Consider the following 22,541-nt stretch of genomic DNA (forward strand, 5'->3'; position numbering starts at 1 on the left):
AATAAAATAAAATAAAATGAACCTATGAGATCTCTGATTAAAAAAATAATAAAAATATTTTATCCAGTATTTTTAGTTGTTTTCTGCAGGAAAATGAGTCCAAGTAGCCTAATGTATTTTATTACTGGAAATGGATTGCCCTGCTTCTTTTTTTTTACTAAGCTGAAAAATAAGCAGTAACTCCATTTCAACTTAACAAGTTTCTGATAATATAAATATTTTAGGCATGTAGCTCATTAAGATATCTTCAGCAAATTCCTGTGTTTTTTTCAATTTCTTATGCATGCAAATATATTACCTATTAATAGTAAAATATTTTTAAAATTAAACTTTAAATTGTTTCTCTTTTCTGATTTATTATAGGACTGACTTCTTCAGTGCTTAGAGTCTGAGAAAAATGGCAAATATGGATAGTGATTCTAGCCATCTTCTCATCCCTGAGGTAGATAATGAAATAAATCCTGGACCTATGAATATCCAGTTTGATTCATCAGATATAAGATCCAAAAGGTAAGTGTTTAAAATAAAATATTTATTTTATAATTAAGGTTTTTAATTATTAATATAGAACTAACTATAACCAAATATATATAACTTTGATTATAAAATATCCAATTTCTTACAGGATCTGTATGTTTGTATGTGGTAGAGAATAAATATAAATACTCTTTTCTCACTTATATCTGACTTTTTAGACTAAACTCCACTTGTCTGTCATGGGTGGTTGGGAAGTTTTATGAAGTAAGATGCATATAACTCATTTAACAAATATATATTGATTATCTGATTTGTGCAAGGTAATATGCGAGGTGCTGGGGATAGAACAGTAAAAGTAATACGTAATCCTTACCTTCATTGAGCTTAAATTCCAGCAGATAGTTTAAGATAATTAGAGTTTAAAATTTATTTCATTGCGTACCTGGAAAACCCAAAAGAATCCACTGAAAAATTATTATAAATAATAAGACAATTCAGTAACGTGGTTGTTTACAAAACAGGCAAAAATAAATAGCATTCTGATGAGAAAATATAATGAAGAAAAAGATAAAATACATAGGAATAGCCTTAAGGATGTGCAAAATCTATATGAGAGAAACTTTAAAGTACTACTGAGAAACCTAAAATAGCATGTAGAGTATTTCTTCAAATCTGAGATGCTGATTATAAGTTATGCTGCTTTTTTTTTCTTTTTAAACTATTTATTTATTTATTTATTTATTATTTATTTGGTTTCGCCACATCTTTGTTGCGGCAGGTGGGCTCCTTAGTTGTGGCATGCAGACTCATAGTTGCGGCATGCATGTGGGATCTAGTTCCCTGACCAGGGATCGAACCTGGGCCCCCTGCATTGGGAGCGCAGAGTCTTAACCACTGCGCCACCAGGGAAGTCCGTGTTGTTGTTGTTGTTAATATAATACTAACATAAACTGCTACCCATACCTCTGATGCAACAATTTCTTTGCACTTAGAATTTTATTTTGATGTTTACTAGAAGAACTCTTGTAATTATAAAAATTAAAACATAAACAAAATATATCAGTTAAGATATTACAAATCTGATTCTTCGCATATAGAGTCTGATTCTTCTGAATCACTTTTTGACTTGCAGTCATCAAAATCAGTGTTTTTTTCCTGCCCACCCAAAATTGTCCTTAGTATCACTGAGAACATTGATAGTGTGACATTTCTTGAAAGAATTTTCTTCCTAGTCACTGACTCTTTTTATTTTTTTATTTTTTTATTTTTTTTATTTTTTTTTTTTTGTGGTACGCGGGCCTCTCACTGTTGTGGCCTCTCCCGTTGCGGAGCACAGGCTCCGGATGCACAGGCTCAGCAGCCATGGCTCACGGGCCCAGCCGCTCCGCGGCATATGGGATCCTCCCAGACCGGGGCACGAACCCGTATCCCCTGCATCGGCAGGCGGACTCTCAACCACTGCGCCACCAGGGAGGCCCCACTGACTCTTTTTAGTTTTGATGCTTGCACTTTCCTGATCTTACCAGAAGGTGTCACAGAAAGCTTTCTAAACACTGTGGCTCACATTTCTTCCTTAAATGGTCCCTAAATGGTTTGATGACTAAAACGATCACAGGTGACAGTTACCTGTTGTGCCACCAGAAATAATTACTTTCGTGGCTGCCACCTGGCTGACAGTGATTAAAAGATGTCCTGGATTATGAGATGCATCCATATTTTAGAAATGATTAAATGTGCATATTAGAATTAATAAGATAAGACATGTAACAAAAAGGCATATACTGGTCTCAGTAGGGAAGACTCTAAAATAGAATGTCATGCTGTTTAAATTTTAATCCATAAAATTAGTGTGATCTGCCCCTCACCAAAAAAACATGCCAGCTACCAATTCCAAAGTTTACATGGCCCAACAATTTCATTTCTAAGCATTAATTTGCAATGTCAAATAATATATGCACAAGGTTGTTTAATGCACTATTTTTTATAATAGCAAAAGATTGAAAACAACTAAAATGTCTTATAGGACTGGATAAATAAATTATGGCACATTGATACAATGGAATATTTTTCACCCATTGAAAAGAAGGAAGTGGCTTTATTACATATCAAAATGGAACAAGTCTTCAACTTATTTTGTTAAATGAAAAAAGTGAAGTGCAGAGCAGTGTATATAGTATACTACCATTTGGGTAAAAACAACATCAACAAGTTATATATTATGCAAATATGTATAAATGACTCTGGGGGAATAAATAGGAAACTGTAAGAGTGGTTGCCTCCTCAGAAGGAAACTGAGTGCTTGAGGTGGGATGTGTGGCAGATTACTATTCGGTAAATGCCCAACTATTCAACAACCCCACCTCTTTGCCAGCGGAAGCCTAACTGTGTTAAGGGTCGAAGTAGTTTCCAATCCAGGAGATGAAGGAGGATTGGTTTAAGCTAGTCTAGATAATCCCATTTCCATTTTCCAGATACTTAATTTTGTAGTCTTTTTTGCAGCTAGAACAGTGTGAAATTTATTACATGAGAAATTTATCTTTGTCATTTAATGTGGCCATCAGAGAAAATAATGAAATGAATCTTGTAATTTTCACTTATATGTTCCAATATCAGTGAATACAAGGACAAATGAATGCTGATTAAATGCTCAGGATTTTCTTGAAAACTCTAAATTCTATGATAAATAATTGACCACTGTGACAACAGAACATAGGTCATTAAAGTGTATTCCACTGCAGTAGGTTGGCAGGAGTTCAAACAGTTCTCTGATAATTTGTTTAACCGTGTAGGTTAAATGGAAATATATTTTCTATAATGAAACTTGTCAAAATAAGAGGGAATCAACTATTTTCAATCAGGATAACTATCTAGGTAAGCATGTTTTAAGGAAGGCAAATATTTATAGGGGTTTAGCAGTATTGAATGCTAATTTGCTTGTGAAATAATTTCAGAAACTTATTTGATGAGGAAAAAACAGGACTACCTTAAAACACTGTTATTTCACTTTATATACATAAATCTCAGACACAGTGAGGGAAAAGTGTCTTCAATTAGAAGAACCAACTTAGACAACTATTTCCAAAACTTCAGTCATTTTAGTGTCACCTTATGACTTTGGTGATATCCCAGTACCACCTGTGTAATATTATAATTTAATATTTTTTAAAATTTATTAACTTTGAAAAATTAGGGTTAATTTAACCTCATCTTCATGTATTCGTGAAATGATGAAGTATTGTTTATACTTTTTTCTAATATGCATTGCAGTAAATACCGAGTAGTTAAAATAGCATTTATCCTTGTGCTACCTAAAATCATCTTACATATAACCACACTTTTGGAAACTGTCTTAGCCTGTTAGAATATAAAGAACAACATTTGATACTTTTAGATTGCTTATCCTCAGTTTAGTTTGTGGTTGACTTTATCTCTTCCACTAGGTGGCAGTCAAAATCATGTTTTGGTTCAAATATAAGAATTTTAAGAACTGCTTTGGACTAAAAGATAACGTGCTGGACCTGCTTATCACTTTGTTGGACCTGGGGTCTAATTAGACTTAGGTGGAAGAAGGAGCTTGTCACTGTAGAGGAATGATACATGTCATAATTATTTGGATTATTTGGGGAACTTTTGCAAACTGCACAAATCCACTTTTCCCTCTGCATGCCTCCGCTCCCCTGTCCTCCCCTCCCCTCCCCTATTAGTTTTTTTTACATGGTTTGGGGTGGAGTGAGGAATGTGGGTGGCAGGACAGGAAGGTTTAGAAATCTGCTATACTGTATTTGATAATATTCCATTGGCAATCACTGGTCTTAGAGATTGTTTTCCTGCTTTTCCCAGACTTCCTGGTAACCAAATATTAGACCTGGTATTCAGGATTCCTTCATGCTTTGCTGCTGCTCTGGGATTATGACCTTTGGGAGTTGACCACTCCAGCCAGCATGAAACCAAATTGTGAAGTGGTTAATCTGGCTTTGCGCTTCCCTTTTCCATTTTCTCAAACTCTGTTTCCTCTTCCTTTTCTCCCAGGACCTAGGGCTTTCTTACTCCTCTCTATGTGCCCAGTTTTTCTCAGGGAATTCACTCAAAAATTTCCTCTAGACAGTGCTTTGTAAATTATACTTTTTCTTCCTCCCCTTATTCACTAGTGCTTATCTGTCCTATTCGTGCAGGGCTCTCTTGTCTGTTTAGGTGTTACGATGGCAAACAATCTGATGTGTCAAAGACCTAGTCTATTACTTTTCCATGGCTGTTTGCATTTTAATAAGGAGAATCCTAGAATATAAAAGCCTAACCTAGGGCTTCCCTGGTGGCGCAGTGGTTAAGAATCCGCCTGCCAATGAAGAAGACACGGGTTCTAGCCCTGGTCCAGGAAGATCCCACATGCCGCAGAGCAACTAAGCCCGTGCACCACAACTACTGAGCCTGTGCTCTAGAGACCGCGAGCCACGACTACTGAGCCCACACACCACAGTACTGAAGCCCAAGTGCCTAGAGCCCATGCTCTGCAACAAGAGAAGCCACTGCAGTGAGAAGCCCATGCACCACAACAAAGAGTAGCCCCCTCTCTCTGCAGCTAGAGAAAGCCATGCGTAGCAACGAAGACCCAACGCAGCCAAAATTAATTTACATAAAATAAGTAAATAAATAAAAGCCTAACCTAAAGGTTAGATTTTTCTAATTGATAACATTTCAAGTACTCTGGTAAGCCAGTGGGGTAGAGGTAGACATTGAAAATAGGCAGTTCTGGGTGCCCTTCAAACATACTAAACATGCTTATGACCCCTATTTTTTTTTTTAGAGTGTCTACTTGTCTACACATCTGTAAACTGGCCTCTCTCACTTTCATCTGTCAATAATACTATCACTGAATAGCAGCCTGCATTGATTCTTTTTGGTATTTGTGGTCCTGGGTCGGGGGGCACATAACAAAGTGAAGAGTTTATCTATTAATGTGCCCTGGACCAATAACAGTGATTATTGAGGCTTGGTGGTTTCATAGTTGAGGATTTATACAGATCTAGAAAAATAGTTTTCCCAGGAGGGTTGGTTTCCAGAGCTGCATAAATTGCATTTTGAGGAACTTGCCATCCATGTTAAATAGACAGGACCAGGGCCCTTAACCATTTTTCAGTGCCATGGAGCTGATACCAACTTGCTGATTGTATTACAACTTCTGTACCCTTACCTCTCCTTCCTCCTTTTCTCCCTACTCTCTTCCCTCTCCTCTTTTCTCTCCCTTTTTAGTCCACTTCTCTAACCTCTCTTCTCCCCACTCTCCACCATTATTTTTCTCCAGTGGAACTCTTTTTGCTAAATGCTTGAAGAGGGCAACCCTGGCCATGGTTTCAGAGATGCTTTAAATCTAACTAAAGGGACTTCCCTGGTGGTGCACTGGTTAAGAATCCTCCTGCCAATGCAGGGGACACGGATTCGAGCCCTGGTCTGGGAAGATCCCACATGCCGCGGAGCAACTAAGCCCGTGTGCCACAACTACTGAGCCTGCGCTCTAGAGCCTGCGAGCCACAACTACTGAAGCCCATGTGCCTAGAGCCCATGCTCTGCAGCGGGAGAGGCCACCGCAGTGAGAAGCCAGCGCACCGCAATGAAGAGTAGCCCCCTCTCACCACAACTAGAGAAAGCCTGCGCACAACAATGAAGACCCTATGCAGCCAAGAATAAATTAATTTAAATAAATAAATAAATAAATCTAACTATGGACTTTGTTAGAATGGGATCTTATTTCTAGTCCCATCAGAACCTTTTTATTCTCTCAAGTTCATAGGTTCTTTTACTTCTGTCTCTCTTTCCAGATGTCTTTGTTTGCTTAACTATCCTTTTGTATCCATATCTGCTTGCCTGAGTTGCTTCCATGTCTTCTTTCCTTATTCTCTCTGGTCTGTCTGATTTTGCTGTTTCCTTCGTTGCCTCTAAACTAATGCTTTATTTTCTTCCCTTTCTTCCTCCCTCATTGACATTTGGACAAGCCTGAAGAAAGAGGGAACCTAATGAGTTTGACTGGTGCTCGTTAGTGCCAATCAAGTGTGTTTTGTTGGGAGGAAAGGGTATGAAGAGTTGGGCTAGCATCTTTCTGTGTCTACTCAGTATTATAACATCTCCAAGTATATAGTTGAAAAGGCTTTTAGTGTGTAAACCAAAAAAAAAAATAATGCAGGGGGCTGCAAATAAGAAAAGAGTTTATTGGGGGGGGGTCTTAAAATTACAGTTCGGGAGACACAGATTTGAGTGATCCTGAAAGAGTGTTCTGAGGAAGAGAAAGAGTCAGGGGCTTATAAAGACAAAAAGCCACGAGGTTGTTAAAAATTGCCTGGGAAGGATTGTGATTTATCCTTAAGGAATCACAAGTTGTTTTAGGATAGGGATCCTACAGGTAGATAGACTGTCACTAGTTATTTTAGGGTAAGGATCCAGTAAGTATCTTGAATTTCTGGCATATGTTCTGGATGACTTGCTTGTAAGGTCAAAAGGTCACACTCCATCCAGGCTGAGACATGCATAAGTCACAATTCCTTAATGGCTTCCCGGCTCCATTTTAGAGAGCTCTAGCAATACCAACTCCATTTAGATTTTCCTTTCACAAGTAATTATACTATTACTGCAAAAGCAATGAAACCAATTGCAAGTGTACAATAAGAAAACTGAAACTCCTTTAACAGACTTAAAATCAATTATTTTAAAATTATGGAAGCACATGAAATTTATGGATCTTGTTAAAAGCCTAATGGATGACTGTAACCCAAAGATAAGGAACTGATGTAAAAATAACATACTGAGATTATGTATCTTTGGCTTGCCTATTAATTTTTAGTCTTAGTTTGAAATTGTCTCCAAAAGTCTATTACATATTTTTTTCTATGGCTTCTTTTTTTAAGATTTCTTCTTGCAATCTGTTCTGTATTCCTTTGTCACAAGGTATGGTTTCCAAGATCTTTTAAATATTAAGAGATAAGTGAATGCCTCAATATTTTAAGTGAGGAAATATGTTTTCTATACAGTAACATAGAAAATTACTTTGGTCCTATACTTAATTTAAAAAGCCTGATTGCAACAGCATCACACTTCCTCATTTTTTCTATTTCAGTTAGTTTATCATTTATCTTGGCATGTTCTCACTACTTCAATTAAGGTTATTTGTCTCAAATTTGAATTTGAATTCCAACAATTCATATCTCGTATTTGAATTTGAATTTCATCAAATTGAAATTTACATTTCCTCAAATTCATATATGACTTGTTTATTCTAACACGAGTTTTTATATCTACCAATACCTCTGATTTTTTATTTTCTTATACCTCTTCTCTAGAATAGCTTAATCTTCTCTTAAATCCTGTCTTATTCATTATAAATTGATGTAGGCATTGGTGTTCATTCTTTCTTTGTTGTTATGCCCTACAACTTACATATTAAAATTTATGTTAATTTATTATATTACTTTTATTTTGTTTCTCCTTTATTATAGTTAAAGAATTATTTTTATTTTTTATTACTTTTCTTATTGATTGATTGATTGATTGATTGATGTATGGCTGTGTTGGATCTTCGTTGCAGCACACGGGCTTTCTCTAGTTGTGGGGAGCGGGGGTGCAGGCTTCTCATTGCGGTGGCTTCTCTTGTTGCAGAGCATGGGCTCCAGGCGCGCGGGCTTTAGTAGTTGCAGCACACAGGCTCAGTAGTTGTGGCTCACGGGCTCTAGAGCGCAGGCTCAGTAGTTGTGACGCACGGGCTTAGTTGCTCCACGGCATGTGGGATCTTCCCGGACCAGGGATCGAACCTGTGTCCCCTGCATTGGCAGGCAGATTCTTAAGCACTGAGCCACCAGCGAAGTCCCTATTTTTATGAATATTTTCTATTTTATTTATTTCAGCTTTATTGAGGAATAATTGGTCTATTTTATTAAGGCTAGTAAATTTGGGTGTTAAAAATAATTGCTTAAAAAGAGGGCATGTCCTTAAACGTTGCTAGTGGGATTGAAACATGGTATGGCCACTCTCTTTTCCTTCCAGTTTTTTGAGATATAATTGACATCCAGCATTGTATAAGTTTAAGGTATACACCATAATGAGTTGAGTTACATACATTATGCAATGATTATCACAATAAGTTTAGTGTACATCCACCATCTCATATAGATACAAACTTTAAAAAATAGCAAAAAAAATTTTTCCTTATCATGAGAACTCTTAGGATTTACTCTCTTAACAACTTACATCTGTAACACACAGAAATGTTAACTATATTTATCATGTTGTACATTACATCACTAGTAGTTATTTATCTTGTAACTGAAAGTTTGTAGGTTTTCACTGCCTTCATGCATTCCCCACCCTCACCCTGCCTCTGGTAACCACAAATCTGGTCTCTTTTTCTATGAATTTGTTTGTTTTTGAAGTATAATTGACATACAACACTATATTAGTTCCCATTACACAACATAGTGATTTGATATTTCTGTACATTTTAAAATGATCACCACGATAAGTTTAGTTACGATCTGTTACCATACAAAGATATTACACTGACTATATTCCCCATACTATTCATTTCATACCCGTGACTCCTTTTGCAACTGGTATAGCCACTTTTTTTTTTTTTTGGTATAGCCACTTTTGTAAAACAGTTTGATAATTCTTAAAAATTTTAAATATAGAATTATCATTTGACTTAACAATTCCACCCCTAGGTATATACCCAAGAGAATTGAAAACATATGTCCACACAAATATAAAGAAATGTCCATAATATTTATAATAGCCAAAAGTGGAAACAATCCAAATGTCCTTCAGTTGATATATGTATAAACCAAATGTGATATATCCATACAACAGAATATTATTTGACTGTAAAAAAGAATTAAAATATCAATATATGCTACATGTATGAACCTTGAAACCATGCTATGTGAAAGAGGCCACACAACAAAACACACATATTGTATGATTCAATTTATATGAACTATTTAAATTAGGTAAAGTCATAGAGACCGAAAGCAGATTAATGGCTGCCAGGGGCTGAAGAGAGGGGATGATGGAGTCCAGGATTTCTTCTGGGGGTGATGAAAGTGTTCTAAAACTGATTATGGTGGTACTTCCCTGGCGGTCCAATGCTTAAGACTCCCTGCTTCCACTGCACGGGGCATGGGTTCGATCCCTGGTCAGGGAACTAAGATCCTGTATGCCTCATGGCAGAGCTGAAAAAAACAAAAATTGATTATGGTGATGGAGACACAACTCCATAAATGTTCTAAAAACTATTGAATTGTACATTTTAAGTGGGTAAATTTTATGGTATGTGAATTAATATCTTAATAATTTTTTTTTTAATTAAAGAGCACATGGGGGATTTCTGCTTACAACAAGGGCAGATTAAGGAATTTGGACCAACCATCTTGCTGAGAATAACTGGAAAAACTGACCAAAAAAAATTTTTTTAATCTGCCTAAAGACATGGAAGAACTGATAAAACAATGAAGAATAATGGGGTCTAGATCAAGAAGAAGGAGGAAACAAAGAAAGGGGAGTCCAGCATTTCCTCAAGGGTATCTGCCAATTCCAGTTTATTAGCTGAATGGCTATTAAATTGACAGAGCTTTCAGTAGCTTTAGAAGGCTAGAGGGAGAAAAACTGGAATTCAGGGTTCACTAATAGTAGGTAGGCCCCATGCAAACTTTAGGTTGGAAGCCCTAAGGTCTATAAGCCTAGAAGTATGAGTGAACTGAAAATAGAATGGGCTTCTTTCAGGGACTGTAGCTCAACTTTAACTCATCTCAATCCGTAAAACTGGATTAAGGTAATCTAGGACTGCTAAGTGTCTCAAATTGGCTCCCAAAAGCAAATGTAAACCCTTTCTAAAGAAAATAATATTATTTTAGGCTTCAACTTTTTTATACTGTTTTCTGTATACTAGAATTCTATTAAGTATTATGCCAGGTACTTAATCAAAAATAGCTAGGCATAAGAGAAGATGAGACAACATGATTAGAAATTAAGAGACTTGATACACAATAAAGACTGACAGATGATCCAGGTAATGGAGTTATCAGAAACAGACTTTTTAAAGACTATGTTTAATATGTTCAGGGAAATTGAAATAAGGTTGAGAATTTTGGCACTAGCTAGAAATGTGAAAAAGAACCAAATTCATGGAAAATATTTATTGAATAAAAAAATAATGGAAAATCTGAAACTAAAAACTAAAAAACAAAAAACAATAGCCTAAGGTAAGAAATCAATCAATGATGAAAACAAATCAAGGCAAGGATGTAGAACAATGGGAATGATTATACAATACTAGAGTAAGTGTAAATTAGCATAATCACTTTGGAAAAGGGTTTGTAATTATCTGCTAACATTGAGTATACGCTGTTTATAATCAATAGAAATGTGTGCACATTTCACCAAGAGCCATGTACAAAAATATAGACTATGAGTTATTCATAGGAGTGCCAAACTGGAAACAACCCAGATACCCACCAACCAGGAATGGTTAAATAAATTGTATTTTCATGTAATGGAATATTACACAGCTATGAAAATTAACAGTCTACAGCTGCACACAAGAATATGGATGAATCTCAGAAAGATAACGTTGGCAAAAGAAGCTAGACAGAAAAATACATATTGTGTGATTCCACTTTATGTAAAGTTCAAAAACAAGTAAAAGTAATTTTGTGTGTGTGCACCTGTGTGCACGTATGTGGGTCTACACTCATTTGAAAATATACTAGAATGTTAACTGATTATTTCTAATGGGTGGTTTTTATTTTCCTCTATAACTTCTATATTATCCTCAACATAAACAATGTACTACTTTTATAATGAGAAAAAAGTTATTCAGAAAATAGAGCATTCCTATAATTTAGGATAAAAATAGTATATACAAAATGAAAAGCCCATTTTATTAGAAACAATGTTTAAATCACCTGTGCTTCTATAGGATGACACAAATTATCTTTTTTCTCTACTTAGGGGATGTTTTGTTTTGTTATTTTGTTTTGTTCTCGTATAGAGAATGTTCTGGAAAAAAAGCATAAAGAAATATATTCCCATCACATAGAGGCAAGTGTTGTTAAAACATTTTAGTATATTTTTTCTATCCTTTTCTATGATATTTTATGAGCTCATATACTATATACAATTTAATGTGCTACTTTTTCAGTTTAAATTTCTGTTGAGTGCTGTTGTTACATCTGTAAGCTATTCCCAAGTTGCCAGCCTGCCTGCCTACCTGCTTCTCTCGTTCTCTGCTTCTGTCCTTCCCTCTCTACTTCCTTCCTCCCTTCCTTTTGTTCTTCTATTCCTTCCTTTTGTCAGTAAACATTCACTAAGCTCTTTTTTGGTGCCAGACACTTTGGGGAAGGAGATAGACACTCAGCAAACAAAAAGGGGGGGAATCACTATGATGAGGGGTTATAAATATTTGACTTGTTATGTATGTATACAAACGTACACACATATATATTTTTTTCTTTTTAACTCAGTACTCAATGTTCATTAGGAAAAAAATACTGATTTAACCCGTCCTGATCCAGCATTACAAAGAACCCATGGGATCATATCCCAGCGAGTAACTATGCTGTAGGGTATGGTTAAGCCCAGCCAGGAGTAGAATGAGGTCATCTGTGGTACTGACGGCTAGGTGCTTTGGGGGTTTCGGTGCAGGCATTGCTCTGTGTAAGAACATTCAGTGGTCTCGGGCAGGAGTCAGCAAACTTTTTTTTCTGTAAAGAGCCAGATAGTAAATATTTTAGGCTTTGTGGGCATATGGACTCAATTTTGCCATTGTGGAGTGAAAGCAGCCATAGCTAACACGTAATCACACAGGCCTTGCTGTGTTCCAATAAAACTTTATGAAAACAGGCCATGGACCAGATTTCTCCTATCTGTCCGTGACTACCAACCTCTAGTCTGCAAGGAGAGACTCTGGACTCAGGTGTAAGCAACCATAGGGACTGGTACTTCCTACTGCTGTGACCCCTAGGGATACCTCTTGCCTTGCTTTTAGAGAAGTTAAAAAAGTGAGGCCCACTCACCTTAATTTCACTCCACCCTCACAGTTGCTTTTAATGAAGTTGTTCTAACCAAAGTAGCCTTTTGGACAACAAAACAATCTCCAGCCTCCCCCTGAACCTCATGCCCTTGCAGCAAGCCTAGAGTTCTTTGGCAAGGTCATCCAGGGATTTTAACTGCCATAAACTGTAGAGATAGTGACTGAAGCTTGGAGTGATAAATAAGGGGAAAGTACCAGGTTTCAAGGAATAGTAAAAAGTTTTACAATAAAAATTATTCTTAAGAATCACTGAAATGTCCCAAAAAGCTGTAAGCAATTTTCCATATTCTTTCTGAATATCATTTTAAATAAATATGTATTATTTAAATATATTATAATTTAACAATGTTTAACCACTTAATGTTTTATTAAGCTGTTTACAATTTTAATTATTTTAAATGATGCTTTGATTAGCAGCTTTCTACATATCGTATTTAAACCATATTTTGATTCCTTCTGATAGACTGTCAAAAGTATAATTATTAGAATAAAAGGATGTAAAGCACAATTAAGGTTCTTGATATATATAGCCAAATTGTTTTCTAGAAAGGTTGTGCCACTTTATACTCCTACCAGCAATATGTGAAAGTTCCTGTTTCAAAATCCCCTTTCTAGCACTGTTTATTTTCTTTTTTACTAAAACATCTTATATTTTGTTTATGAAACTTTCCTATATGTAAAAGTTGGTAAGAGCCAGTTGGCAGCAGGTTTCACGTTGGACTCTTGCCTTTATCAGTCTATTCTGTTATTTTGGGATTGGTTTGCAGAGTAACATGTCATACAACCAACGATGGATTCTGGTCAGACTACTACAGCGTTTGCCGTCTGGTTTGAAAATACAGCCATGGTCACCTGAAAGGCCAGTTTGTGTAGACGATTTGTTGCTGTCTTTCTAGTGGCAAAGCAGAAGTTCTCTTAGCCCGTTTACCTTTCTTGGGAGCCATGATAAAGACTTCTAAGGTGTGATAATTAGTATCCCTTTCTTAAGTTATAGAAGAAGAATAAGAAAGAGGCTCTTTTTCTTTGGTAGTCCGTTTAAAGAGTAGATGAATTTTGGTTTTTGTGTTTTCAGTGTCTAGATAACAGAATGAAGATAATGAAGAAAGCAATTTTAGTGTTCATCCAAAGAATCACATGTATATATTAAAAATAAGATTTATCTTAATATATATACTTAATGAAATATTTACCTTCTTTCATTACGTTTCAAGTTTTTTTGTTTGTTTTGTTTTGTTTTTTATGGTACGCGGGCCTCTCACTCTTGTGGCCTCTCCCATTGCGGAGCACAGGCTCCGGACACGCAGGCTCAGCGGCCATGGCTCACGGGCCCAGCCGCTCCGCGGCATGTGGGATCTTCCCGGACTGGGGTACGAACCTGTGTCCCCTGCATCGGCAGGCGGACCCTCAACCGCTGTGCCACCAGGGAAGCCCACGTTTCAAGTTTTTGAGGAAATTTTAGTTAAAATGCTGGCCTGGCAATTTTCTTCCCTGTTTTTTTTTTTCTTTTTAATGGGGAATAACTAGGTTTTGAAACTAGAAATTTCATTTCTTTTCCAGAAATTCTTTTGGTAGATTTGTGTAAGAAGGAGAGTAGTAATGGCATGACATTACAGGTTGAAGCCTACAGTGTCTCTGTAATTTATTTGTTTATAATTAATATAATTATTTATAACTAAGTATATAATTAAGTATATCTTAATTATAATTTATAATTAAGTATTGTTAATCTTCCTTTGTGGAATGTCAGTCAGTATGTTCCATTGGAACTGCTTTTTCTAGATAGAAGATAGGATGTGGTGATGCTGGTGTTGTTACTGTTTTATATCAACCTAGTGAAAAACTAAAGAACTGTTATGTTTGTATTTACTTACAGGTGCTTCTAGCATCTTAACTTTGTTGAAAGTTCCTGATGTTTATATAATTCTTTTAGCCTCATTCCTGTGCTGATACTAAAAACAAAACAAACAAAAAAAAACCTTGCATTTCTGTTACTGATCATTTTGTAACCATGAAAGAAGAGATTGTTTGTTTTTAGGACAGTAGAATTAAAACAATTTATGTGTTTTTAAAAACCAAAATTTGAAAGCATGAATTGCATTGAAAGAATTTTTAAATTCATTCTTAGCAGAATCTGCATTTAATTAAACATATAGTTTAATTAGGCCTGAGAATTAATATTCAGGTCAAGTTCTTTGTCCATATGTCATTAATGAAGATGTCTACTCATGGCTTAGTAACAGCTTAGAATTCTAAAATAAAAAACCCATAACCTTCAACCAGGTGTTTATTAACATTTACTTTTTTCATATCATCCTCATCAGTTAAAAAAATAATAACAACCTAAAACTTTGGGACTGTATATATTTATGTGTGTGTATGTGTGTTCGTTTGCAAATTATATACATGTACTTCTATACTTATAAATTATGTATATTATAAAACATAAAAATAGAAAATTTTAAATTATAAGATGTAATGATCTTGATAAAATTAACTTTAAAATTTTATCTATTAACAATACATTAAAACTTCTGTTTTCACTTTATAATATTAACAGTAACAATAGAATATGCTTCATTATTTTTGAAACTCTTATAACACCTTGCCACAATAGTAATTCAAGCTGTTTTGAAATTCATTTCTGCTCATCCTACAATTATGTGGAAGTTTTTGTTGAAATTTGCCTGGTTAAATTTATCCTCCCTGATATGACTTAGTTCTTACATTTAGTGATTGCTGTGCTAGTTTGTGTATTCTGGTATCCCATGTTACTTTTTTTTTTTTTTTTTTTGCGGTACGCGGGCCTCTCACTGAGTTGGGGCCTCTCCCATTGCGGAGCACAGGCTCCGGACGCGCAGGCCCAGCGGCCATGGCTCACGGGCACAGCCGCTCCGCGGCACGTGGGATCTTCCCGGCCGGGGCACGAACCTGTGTCCCCTGCATCGGCAGGCGGACTCTCAACCACTGCGCCACCAGGGAAGCCCCCCATGTTATTTTTAAAGTCCAAAATACTCCTATCTTTACTGGCTTAAAACTGTTAATTTGGAAACAGCCAGTAGCTTTGTTCACCTTTCTTGGTTCTCTCTCCAGTCTATCCTCCGACCTCTCCTCTGCTTCAAAAAAAAAAAAAAAAAAAAGCATTGATTTAGAGAGAGCCTTCAGAAAGCAGCTGATCTCTTTGCTCGGGGAAGGGGAGAAATTAATAGAATCATCCTTCCCAGGTTAACTGGGATTAAAATCAAAACTGTTACAACCCAGTGGCTTCTGGCCAGAATGCAGGAGCTGCCTAGCTGGTCTGAAAGCTCCATTGGAGGGGAGCTAAATACAATACTTCAGGAATGTCCTTGGTTTTTCTCGACCAATTATTCCATGTCTATAAAACTGCAGTTTTGAGTTTTTATTGGTGACAGACATTATTTTCAACAATAAAATCATGTAACAATGGAAACAGTTTTAAACATCCATTATCAGAATATTCTCTGTATATTGTGAGTTTTTTAAAGAGCAACTGCTTTCTCAGTCATTGTTAAAATATCTTTACCTTGAAGGCAGATAGATTAGATACATGGGCGGCTATTTTGGTTTTTGATACCTGCTGTGTACTTATGTAGCATACTGTTGATAGCCACAAGTCATCATAGAAGAGGTCAAATTTGGAACAGTTGTCTTTTTATAGAAGAAAAGTAGCTAATTCGTACTTAAGTTTGACAAATTTTTAAGATATTTTGCAACAAGATAACCAGCAAATTTCTGTATGGTACACAAAATTTTTTCAGTCCCTCTTGGTCTCATTACTAAATTTTGAAAGAATATGTTACTTTAAGATTTGTTTTTAAAGTTCTTTTTACCACATGATATATCATATATACAGAAGAGTGCATGATACATATGTTCAATTTAAAAAAATAATAAAGCCAACACGCATCCAACCAACAACAAGGTCTAGAAATTAGCTGCACCCCAGAAGTTCCCCTTGTGTCCTTCACCAAGCACATCCCTCTTCCTCCCTACAGGTAATCACTCTCATGACATCTGTGTGATCACTTTCCTACTTTTCTTTATAATTTATTGTCTGTGTATCCCTAAATACTGAATTCAGCTTTACCTGTTTTTGCATCTCATGTAAATGAGATCACACTGTATGTATTCTTTTGTGGCTTTTGTTTAGCATTATAATTTTCATCCAAGTTGTATATAACTCTACTTTCATTGCCAGTGGTTTCTAGCATCTTATTCTGTAAGTATCTGCAGTATATTTATCCATTCTACTTTAGAACATATGGGATGTTTCTAGTGTGGGGCTCCTACAAAGAATGCTTCTATAAACATTAATATATGTGTCTCCTGGTATACATATGCAAGAACTTTTCTATGATATATACCTGGGAGTGGATTTGCTTGGCGGTAGTGTATGTGTATATTCAACTTCACTGGATAGTGCCAGACTGTTTTCCATAGGGATTATACCAACTTACATTCCCACTAGAGTTTCCATCGCTCTATCTCCTACTCTTGCTTGATATTGCGAGATTGTTAAATTTTTACCATTCTGATGAACATATAGTGGTATCTCATTCTATTTTTTTCCAAGAGATTGAGGTTGGTAAAATGTTATTAATGATTACTGGTTGTGGGATTATAGGTGATTTTTATATTTTTTATTCTTTTAAAATATTTCCTATAGTACTTAAACTTACCTCTTCAGCTACCATTTCATTGCTCTCTTTCCTCTTTACGGAAAATTCCTTGCAAGGATTATCTGTGCTCACCGTACCACATTTTTCTCTTGAACCCAGTTCAGACAAGCTTTTGTTCTAACCACTCCACTGAAACTGCTCACATGCAGGTTACCCGTGGTCATTTCATCGACTAGTCCTCATCTCATTTGACTTAGCAGTAGCACTTGACAGTCATTTTCTAACCCTGAAAAAGTCTTTAATTTGCTTGAGGATACCACAATAAATTGATTTTCTTATAGGTTGCTGCTTCTCATTTTTTATAGCATTTGATACTTTTGATTATTGCCTCCATCATTTCTCCCCCAGATATTTATTTAAAAGAAATTTTAACTAAAGAAAAGTTCAAAGCATTATCCTTATAATTTTTTTTCTTATAATTTTTTATTAACTTTTTTTCTGATTATAAAAGCAATACAAGTTTTGATGATCATACTATGGTTATATAAGATATCATCATTGGGGGGAACCTGCATGATGTATATATGGGAGCTCTTTGTACTATTTTTTCAACTTCTGTATGAGTCTAAAATTATTTCAAAATACATTTATTCACCACATTTTATTGAGCTCCTACGATATGCCAGGTACTATTCTAGGCCTTGGGAATATAGTAGTGGCCAAATTGACAAAAATCCCTGCCCTCATGAAACTTATATTTACTGGAGGTAATCAATAATAAATAAAAAGTATGTATTATCCTAGGTAGTATAAATGCTAAAGAGAAAATGTAAGGTAGAAAAGCAGAGATGGTATATAGGAAATGACAAGGATAGAGAAGAGGGGTTGAAATTTTAGGTATGGTGACAAGCATAGCCAAATGCCTCATGAGAAAGGGGACCTTGAGGAAGGACTTGAAAGACGTAAAAAAGCAAGCCATGAAGATATTTAGGGAAAAGGCCTTCAGAGCCTTTGTTTATGCCTGAAATTATTAACTAAGGTCCTAAAGTAGGTACATGCTTGCAGTGTGTCAGGAATGGTGAGGAAACTACTGTGGTTAGTGTGGTAGACAGTGAAGTCCTAGAGGTGGGGTAGGGGAGAGGTAGCAGAGAGCAGTTTGATATATGAATCAGGAGTTCAGGCTGAAGATAATAGTTTGAGTGCCATGAGCGTACACATGATATTTAAAATTATGTAACTAGATGAATCCACCAAGAGATTGAGTATAGACAGAGAAGAGAAAATGTCTGGATTAAACTCTGGGTTACTCTGACATTTAAGGGTTGGGGGTTTGAGAAGGAATCAGCAAGGGAGACAGAGTTCTTCCCTTTAGGATTATGTCTTTGTTGGCGTGTGAAGTCCTCCATGTACTAACCCAGGTTTACCTCATACTACTTCTCTTCTCACTACTTATAGTTTTAAATAATATATTGTGCTCTTTTTCTGGGTTCTTTCTACATGCTTTTCCATTCTTTGAAGCACTATTTCTTTCCTCCTGTTCCCTGTCCCTGATTAACTCCTTTATATCTTTTAGAATTCACCTCCACAATAGCTTCCTCAGTGGTCTGCAAGACGTGGTTTAGTTTCCCCTTCTATGTACTCTACACATACCCAGCATCACACAATCTTCTTACTCCCATTATTGCTCATAAGCACTTTCTCTCTTTTTCTGTTTTTCTCTCTGGATTGGAATTGCTTACTTATGTATCTCCTCTAGTAGATTATGATCCTTGAGGTTCTATGTCCTATTCATCATTTAACATTTAGCACAGTGCTGAATACTTGGTTGGCACTTAAATAATATTTAATAAACTAGAGAACCAATAAATTAATTAGCCATAATAGAAAGAGAAGAGCTTATACAGGCTCAGCCGTTGGAGACAGTGAGTGAAGTTGGAGTGTAGAGCAGGGTTTTTGTGAAAGAGGGTGTTATTTAGGCATCAGAGGAAGCAAGAAACATGTCGGCAAGCCAGAAGTTACCAGTTTTTTTTTTGTAGCAGTAAATATCTAGGCACAATGGCTTGATTAACTTCTTTTCGGTCTTTATTGAAAAGCTGCCTGACAGACATAGTGTTTTACCAAGCAGGTAGAAACAAGTACAGTGGGTTCATTATTTTGAATGTTTATTTGCATGAGATATTTTGAATACTTGATTTCATTTTCTAGCAAACTACTCCAATCTGGCAGGTGCTTGAGAGTTGCAGCTTCCATAAAGATGTGAATAAAGCAATAGTTTGTTTCTTTTTTAATTAATTTATTTCGTTATTTATTTTGGGCTATGTTGGGCCTTCATTGCCGTGTGCAGGCTTTCTTTTTAGTTGCGGCGAGGGGGGCTACTCTTCGTTGCGGTGCGCAGGCCTCTCATTGCGGTGGCTTCTCTTGTTGTGGAGCACAGGCTTTAGGTGTGTGGACTTCAGTAGTTGTGGCACATGGGCTCAGCAGTTGTGGCTTGAGGGCTCTAGAGCGCCGGCTCAGTAGTTGTGGCACATGGGCTTAGTTGCTCCGCCGCATGTGGGATCTTCCCGGACCAGGGCTCAAACCCGTGTCCCCTGCATTGGCAGGCAGATTCTTAACCACTGCCCCACCAGGGAAGCCCTAAAGGAATAGTTTTAAATGAAGGGTCTTCATGTTGAGTATGAACCTTCTTAAGAGTCATAGAATTGTTATTAAACTTCAGAGAAGCATAACCCTTCAGTAGAAGGGTGGAGACAGATCTAAAAGCCAAAAATTTTTAAGGAATTTAAGGAGTGGAACCTAGAAAAGGTGTTAGGTAGAAATAAGGTTTCTTTGTTTATAAGTGTATTAAATGAAAATAAAGGGTTTTGAGTCACATTTTAAAATATTTTTTTAAATTTTTTCTGAATGTTAAAAGCATTTTTTTTCTGTAGCATGACCATAAATATTTTTAAGGTGAGACAAATATAACTTCTACATAAAATATTATGATTTTTTTTCAGTGTGGCACAGTTGAGCTACATTTCAAATGGGAAGTAACATTGATAGGGAGCACTCATGTGAAACTGTGTTCAAAAGAAAAAGCCCAAGTTTCAAAAAATGTTTTATTCTGAATATTGTCCTCTGTATAGTTTTAATTTTAAAAGTGTTTTCAGATCCAGCTAAAGTTCAATTTAGAAATATAATTTATATTTTTTGCTTTCTCAGATGAAGCTTTAAGCATATGTTTCTAATAATTCAGTTAAAATATGCTGGGTTGTATATTTTTTTAAAGAATCTGCATTGAAAAGATTCCAAAATATTTATTTGAACAGGCACTCAGCATCTTGATGAAAACTGTTGAGAAAGAAAAACTTTCAGAGTCATTCTGCTCTCTGAGTACCCAAGCCAACTAAACTGGTACAGTTAACACTTCTGTAAGAGGCCAGGAGCCAAGAAATGTAGCTCTTCCTGGACTGCTTTTCAACAGGCCTTCAAGCCAACTTAGTGCTTGATATTAATACCATTGAATTTTCAGATAATAAGCTACAACTAGAACATCTACAACTCTTTCTATCAATATCATACTTATTAGTCTCTACTAGTAATCCTTGATTAGCTTAAATCTCTGCTTTATGTTGGCATTAAAGCTGTAGCTTTAATTTTGTCGGATATCATACTTACAAAACAAGAAGAGAATGCCCTGTAGAGTGTGACCCCACACTGTCTCCCAGACATAAATATTTTTACATTGCTTTTTAGTACTACTGAGTGTCACAGTAGAGATGTAAATTATTTAGAACACCTTAATGCTTTGGAAGGAGAGGTAGTTATCTCAGCCTACCAAATATATAAGTAGGGATAGTTTATTTGGCCTCCTACCCTTTCATTTTCATTGTATCCCCTTGAGATTTATTGATACCGATGAATTCATTTAGCAGTTATATGCTTACTATAGGTAGTATGTCATGTTGATCTCTATATCCACATACTTGCTCTAGTAAGTGCTCTTAGATATTTGTTGGACTGAACTAGAAAGTACCCACCAAATTTAGATGCTGTGATGGAGAGTAAATAATAAAAGAAAGATTCAAAGATTCTGTATGCTAACTAGAGAGACTAGGCTAAATTTAATTTCTCTAATATCACAGAGTTATTTGGAAAAATAGCATAAACTAAAATTCCAGTCACTTGGTTTTTCAAGTGCTTCCCACAAGATTAGATTAACAGTGTCTCCAAAAATGGATACCATACTTTAATAACTTTTAAGCTTATTTCAGAACTGTAAATGTAGAAGACTTATGTGGAACCAGTGATAAACCTCCTGGCTTTTTTTCCCATTCTTATTTGGATCTGTGTATAATCTGAAATAGCAAATTATATACAATTTGGGAGACAGTGTCATTTGTGACTTCAGGGGATCTGAGGAATGCAGTCATTTCATGAGCTTGTGCCAGATCTTTCCATTTTGGGTAGCTTATTAATGGAAAGAAAGCAAATGGAGGGAGTTTCAGTAAGGAACTGAATGGGTTAATGACTGAAAATGATGATTGAAAACCAGAATCTGCAGTTGATTGGGACATAGTTATGAGGAGAAAGCATACATATAAATAGTAACATAATGGTATGTTACTGAAATCTAAGAAAAGTAGAACGAGACAAAGTATCTCTAGTGTGTTGATGTTCTATTTGATAGTATTTTGGATAAGTTTCACAAGGGAGATGGTTGAGATCACTAATCCTTAGTACATGAACCAACAAATAGGAATTGTGTTTATCATAAGAAGTAACTTTGGCCCGTAAAGAAGGAGTAGTGACTTGTAACTGGAGGAACATTTTTGTCTGTAATTTCTCTGATTCAGTGCCAGATGCTTTTTGAGAGAACATTCAAAGCCGTGTCTGTCTGAGTTTCATTGTTGAAAACTGCCAGCTGCTATATTTCTTTTTAATAACTGATTGAAGGTCTTTCTGTTATGTCTCCTCTATTGCAAAATTCCTTAAGTTTAAAAAAGTGTGTTTAAAGTAATAGCATTATGAAACAAAAGCTTTATTCTGTGGATTGGATAATACTTCTCTTGTGACATTTTCTTTTCCCACCAAAAGTGAGAAGTGAATGCCTTGCCTTGGTACATCCCATTTCTAATGGAGGACAAGTAGTTATTTTCTTCAATGGCTGACTTCCAGAATTTCTGCCTGAACGTTCTTTGTCAAGTGTATATTCCCTTCTCTAGGCCTTTCTATATAGAGCCCACAAACATCGTCAATGTGAATGATGTCATTCAGAGGGTTAGTGACCATGCCTCTGCAATGAACAAGAGGATTCATTACTACAGCCGGCTCACTGCTCCTGCAGACAAGGCACTGGTAAGGGGCAAAGCATTGCTAAT

General features: G+C 36.0%; 1 protein-coding gene across 3 annotated transcripts in view; it reads left to right on the forward strand.

Moving 5' to 3' along the window:
* Positions 1-394: 394 nt before the first annotated feature.
* The window catches only part of SLC38A9 (solute carrier family 38 member 9), a gene marked incomplete at both ends in the record, with an annotated part of 73,182 nt that continues 51,035 nt past the window's right edge, over positions 395-22,541 (forward strand). The window contains 2 exons of one of the 3 annotated variants that reach the window (XM_079702383.1): positions 395-510; positions 22,386-22,518. In XM_079702383.1, coding sequence (XP_079558509.1) covers positions 398-510; positions 22,386-22,518 — 246 coding nt within the window. Of the gene's footprint in view, positions 511-22,385; positions 22,519-22,541 lie in introns of those variants that run through there. The other 2 variants (XM_079702382.1, XM_079702384.1) reach the window with 2 other exon arrangements.

The sequence above is a fragment of the Hyperoodon ampullatus genome (assembly GCF_949752795.1).
Source record: "Hyperoodon ampullatus genome assembly, chromosome: 4".
Lineage (NCBI taxonomy): Eukaryota > Metazoa > Chordata > Mammalia > Artiodactyla > Ziphiidae > Hyperoodon > Hyperoodon ampullatus.